Consider the following 4,306-nt stretch of genomic DNA (forward strand, 5'->3'; position numbering starts at 1 on the left):
AATCTTGACGCCTGGCTGAGGTAGCATGCCGACCTTGACAAGACCGAATCTGTGAGTGCACGGATCACTTGTGACCCTCATTTCGAATCTGATCTGTGTATAGTACCCATGTCTGGAGGCCTTGCCTTGGAACAGTAATTCGCCTGGTCCGCGAACTATTTACAGTGACAACAACACGGGCGACGACATCGGATTCAGGGATTTGGGGTCGAGGATGGATGGCGGGCTACTACGCGTTGGCTGGTATGGTAAGTCCACCCCAGGGCGGATAATCCCACTCCAAGGGGATGATACCACATGGGCTCATGGCTGTTATGTACCATCATCTCGATATACTAATTATGTTCAATGCTGGCGAAGCCGCCTGGGGAGATGTAACCGTCTGCAGGAGGTGGTGTGAATGGCCACGTAGATTTTGTCGCTGGGGTAACGCTGGTTGTTCGAGGCAACGCGCGTCACGACAGCCATCGATAGAGGAATAATATACAGGAACAGCATTTGCAATAAATGCAAGGCCATCATTTAGTCTCCCATCGCCAGCCAGTATAGGCGATGGCAAGCTTGTGACAAACAACTATACTGAACTTTTTTCGCGTCTTTATCTCGATTGCCGGAACGGAGTAGAACATGCATGTCCACGCACTTCGGTTGGACAGCTCAAGCCGGACTGCGAGCCGTTCCCTTGACGCTCTGGCCGCTAATGCACGGCATCGGTCAAAGGGCACCTACGCACCTCCACAAGCATGAATATGTACGCTAATGCGAGGTTCAATTTTGTGCTCTACGATACGCTACATCGTTCGCTGTGTCTGGGACGAAACACTGCAGTGGCACAATCAAGGAGGCAGTGACGTTTTGCAGACTGGGCGAGGCTGTTGTGCACCAAATGACCCTGGATGATCAGGGGACACAGGACTCCATGGGAACTTTTGCGGAGGCTGCAAAGCTTAAGGGAAAACTAATGCACGTGTATCCGAAGGCGTTTGCGAATATTCGCAAGCTCCAACTTTGGTTTGTCGATCGACACGACACCCTGACCAGCTCTTTGATGATACGCGACATTTCACCAGGAAGTGAGTAAAAGAGTGCGACACAGTCTTCAGCGCCTGGTTCCAGGCTAGCACAGACATGAATCCCACCCTAGAATTACGCCCCCATAGCTAAGCAGGGGTTGCATTCTGTCTTGTAGGGCGTGCCTTCAACCCATGACTTTGAATATCGCATTATTCTTGCTCCTTGCTCCTTCTGTGGTATGGTTCAGGCCGACACTTCACCGCTACTCATGACATGATCCCAAACAGAGCGGCAGCATTGTCGAAACCGTATTGGTGCACAAAATTTTGCATTTTCTTGCTGTTGGCACACACCATTCTCCCTCTGCAGTCTATATAACTAGATTGTGAGGTCGCGCTCGCACTTACGCAGCCTTACTTCCTGACAAGCCAGGGATTCATCTACCGAACGGACTGTGATATCCTTTGACAACTCCGCCTTACGGGCCTTTTCAATAAAAATAGTTGTCAGCTCGCTCTTCTCCAGATTGTAGACGGGCTAGTGGCAACATGAAGTTCCCGGAGCATGAGTTCCCCCCTGAGGAGCTAGTAACGGATCAGCTTGAGACCTCTTCCCTGGATGATCGGTCCTATCACGTGATCCGCCTTCCCAACCAGCTTGAGGCCCTCCTGATTCACGATGGCGATGCCGATAAGGCCAGCGCTGCCATAAATGTTAATGTTGGAAATTTCAGCGACAAGGTAGACATGCCTGGTCTGGCACACGCCGTTGAACATGTGAGAATGCTTTCCATGTCCGTTCATCAACCCATCGAGACGAGCGCCATGCTAATCCCTCCCCACAAAGGTCTTGTTGATGGGCACAAAGAAGTATCCCGAGGAAAACGCTTATACGAAGTATATATCGTCCCACTCTGGCCAGTACAACGCGTCTACTACCTCGACATCTACCATGTTCTACTTCAACATAGCTGGTCTGCCAAGTGACGGCAGTGAGCCTTCGGCGAACAACCCTTCCCCATTGAAAGGAGCTCTTGATCATCTTGCTCAGTTCTTCATCCAGCCGATATTCCTCGAATCCACTATAGACCGGGAACTCATGGCAGTGGACTCTGAGGACAAGAGGAACCTGCAGCACGATGAGGACCGCCTTGAGAAACTCTCCCAATCCCTGTCGAATCCTGATCATCCTTACTTTCATTCTGCCACAGGCAACCTGAAGGTCCTCAAGAGCGCCCCCGAGGCACGGGGTGTCAACGTCAGGCAGGAGTTTATTAGGTTTTATGAGATGCATTACTCTGCTAATCGAATGAAACTCGTTGTTCTGGGCCGGGAGCCACTGGACGTCCTCCGGTCGTGGGTGACGGAGTACTTCACGGATGTCCAGGACAAGAAACTCAAGCCCAACCGCTGGAATACTATACCATTAGGGCCCGAATACTTACAATTGAGGATTTTCGCAAAGCCAGTCAAGAATTCGAAGTCTCTGTTCGTTTATTTTCCATTCATGGACGAAGAGGAGCTTTTTGAATCACGTCCGAGCTTGTATATAACCCATCTCATTGGACACGAAGGCCCCGGGAGTATCATGTCGCATATCAAATCAAAAGGCTGGGCCAATAGCCTTTGCGCTATATTCCAACCAGTGTGTCCCGGTTCGCCCGCTGTTATCAAGCTCGAAGTAGAGCTGACGGAAGACGGCCTGCGGAATCACGAGGAGATCGTAAAGATCCTTTTTCAGTACCTTGCTCTTCTGCGAGAGGCGCCGCCGCAAGAATGGGTATTCGACGAGCTGAGAAGCATGGCCGATGTGAACTTCAGGTTCGAGGAAAAGACACCCGTGATGAACTTTACGAAGAATCTCAGCTCCGTCATGCAACGTCCTCTGCCCCGAGAATGGCTTCTGAGCGGCTTAATTCGGCTGAGAAAGTTCGAGCCCGAGCTTATCCGGCAAGGAATAGACTACCTACGACCTGAAAACCTGAGGATGTTTATCATTTCTCGTCCCACTCTCCAGCAGTGTGACAAGAAGGAGGAGTGGTATGGGACTGAGTACAAGTGCGAGAAGATTTCGAGCGACTTCATGGAGGAACTCAAGCAGGTCGCTTCCTGCAGCCCCGCGGAGCGCGTCTCGGCGCTGCATTTGCCCAACAAGAATCAGTTCATACCGAACAATTTCGAAGTCGAAAGGAAGGAGGTCAAAGAGCCCGCTGTGGCACCCACCATGATCAGGAACGACGGTCACGCTCGGACATGGTATAAGAAGGATGACAGATTCTGGGTTCCCAAGGCGAACCTCCTCGTCAGTTGTAGAAACCCCATCATCTTTGCATCGGCGGAAAACTATGTCAAGGCTCAGCTCTTCACAAATCTCGTCAAGGACGCGCTGGAAGAATATTCCTACGATGCGAGTCTGGCGGGCCTGCAGTATTCCGTATCTCTGGATAAACGAGGGCTTGTTATTAAGGTCGGCGGCTACAACAACAAGATTTCAGTCCTGCTGGAGCGGGTGCTCGAGACTATTCGAGGTCTAGATATTCAGGAAGATCATTTCGAAAGAATCAAGGAGTGCCTGAGCAGATCGTACCAGAACTGGGGTTTCGGGCATCCTTATGACCAGGTTGAGGAGTACACCACGTGGCTGAACACCGAGCACGACTTCCTGGTTGAGCACTACAATGATGAGCTGGACACGATCACCTGCGAGGCGACAAGGACTTTCCAAAAGGAAGTGCTGTCGCAGATGCACATGGAAGTTCTAGTGCATGGAAACTTGTACAAGGAGGACGCACTGAAGCTCACAAGTATGCTGGAGAACAAGGTTCAGACCCGTGCGCTACCAAGTTTGCAGTGGCCTATCTCGCGATCCTTGCTGTTCCCACCTGGCTCGAACTATGTCTATAGGAAGATGCTTTCAGATCCTGCCAATTTGAACCACTGCATCGAGTACTGGCTGTACATCGGGCAGAAGGATGAGCGTATGGCTCGGGCCAAGGTTGTCCTGCTGGAACAGATCCTTTATGAACCAGTGTTTAACCAACTCCGGACCAAGGAGCAGTTGGGCTACGCAGTGTTTATTGACATGAAAAACAGCGCAACGACACTAGGCTTCCGGATCCTCATCCAGAGCGAGAAGACGGCGCAGTACTTGGAGATCAGGATTGAGGAGTTCCTGAGCAAATACACCCAGACGCTGGAGGAAATGAGCGACGCAGGCTTCAAGGGACACAAGGACAGCCTGATTAACAAGTTGCTCGAGAAACTGAAAAATCTTGATGAGGAAACCAACAGTT

At 51.0% G+C, this 4,306-nt stretch overlaps 1 protein-coding gene across 1 annotated transcript; it reads left to right on the top strand.

Annotated features, from left to right (window-relative positions):
* Positions 1-743: 743 nt before the first annotated feature.
* J7T55_000468 (uncharacterized protein) lies at positions 744-4,306 on the top strand (the record flags this gene model as incomplete). Its single annotated transcript, XM_053136364.1, has 4 exons — positions 744-751; positions 829-1,073; positions 1,540-1,790; positions 1,861-4,306. Coding segments are annotated over 4 exons (2,950 nt in total), but the record flags the coding sequence as incomplete, so codon positions are not given.

Source organism: Diaporthe amygdali (assembly GCF_026229845.1).
Source record: "Diaporthe amygdali strain CAA958 chromosome Unknown NODE_126_length_4306_cov_123_098368, whole genome shotgun sequence".
NCBI classification, from domain to species: Eukaryota; Fungi; Ascomycota; class Sordariomycetes; order Diaporthales; family Diaporthaceae; genus Diaporthe; species Diaporthe amygdali.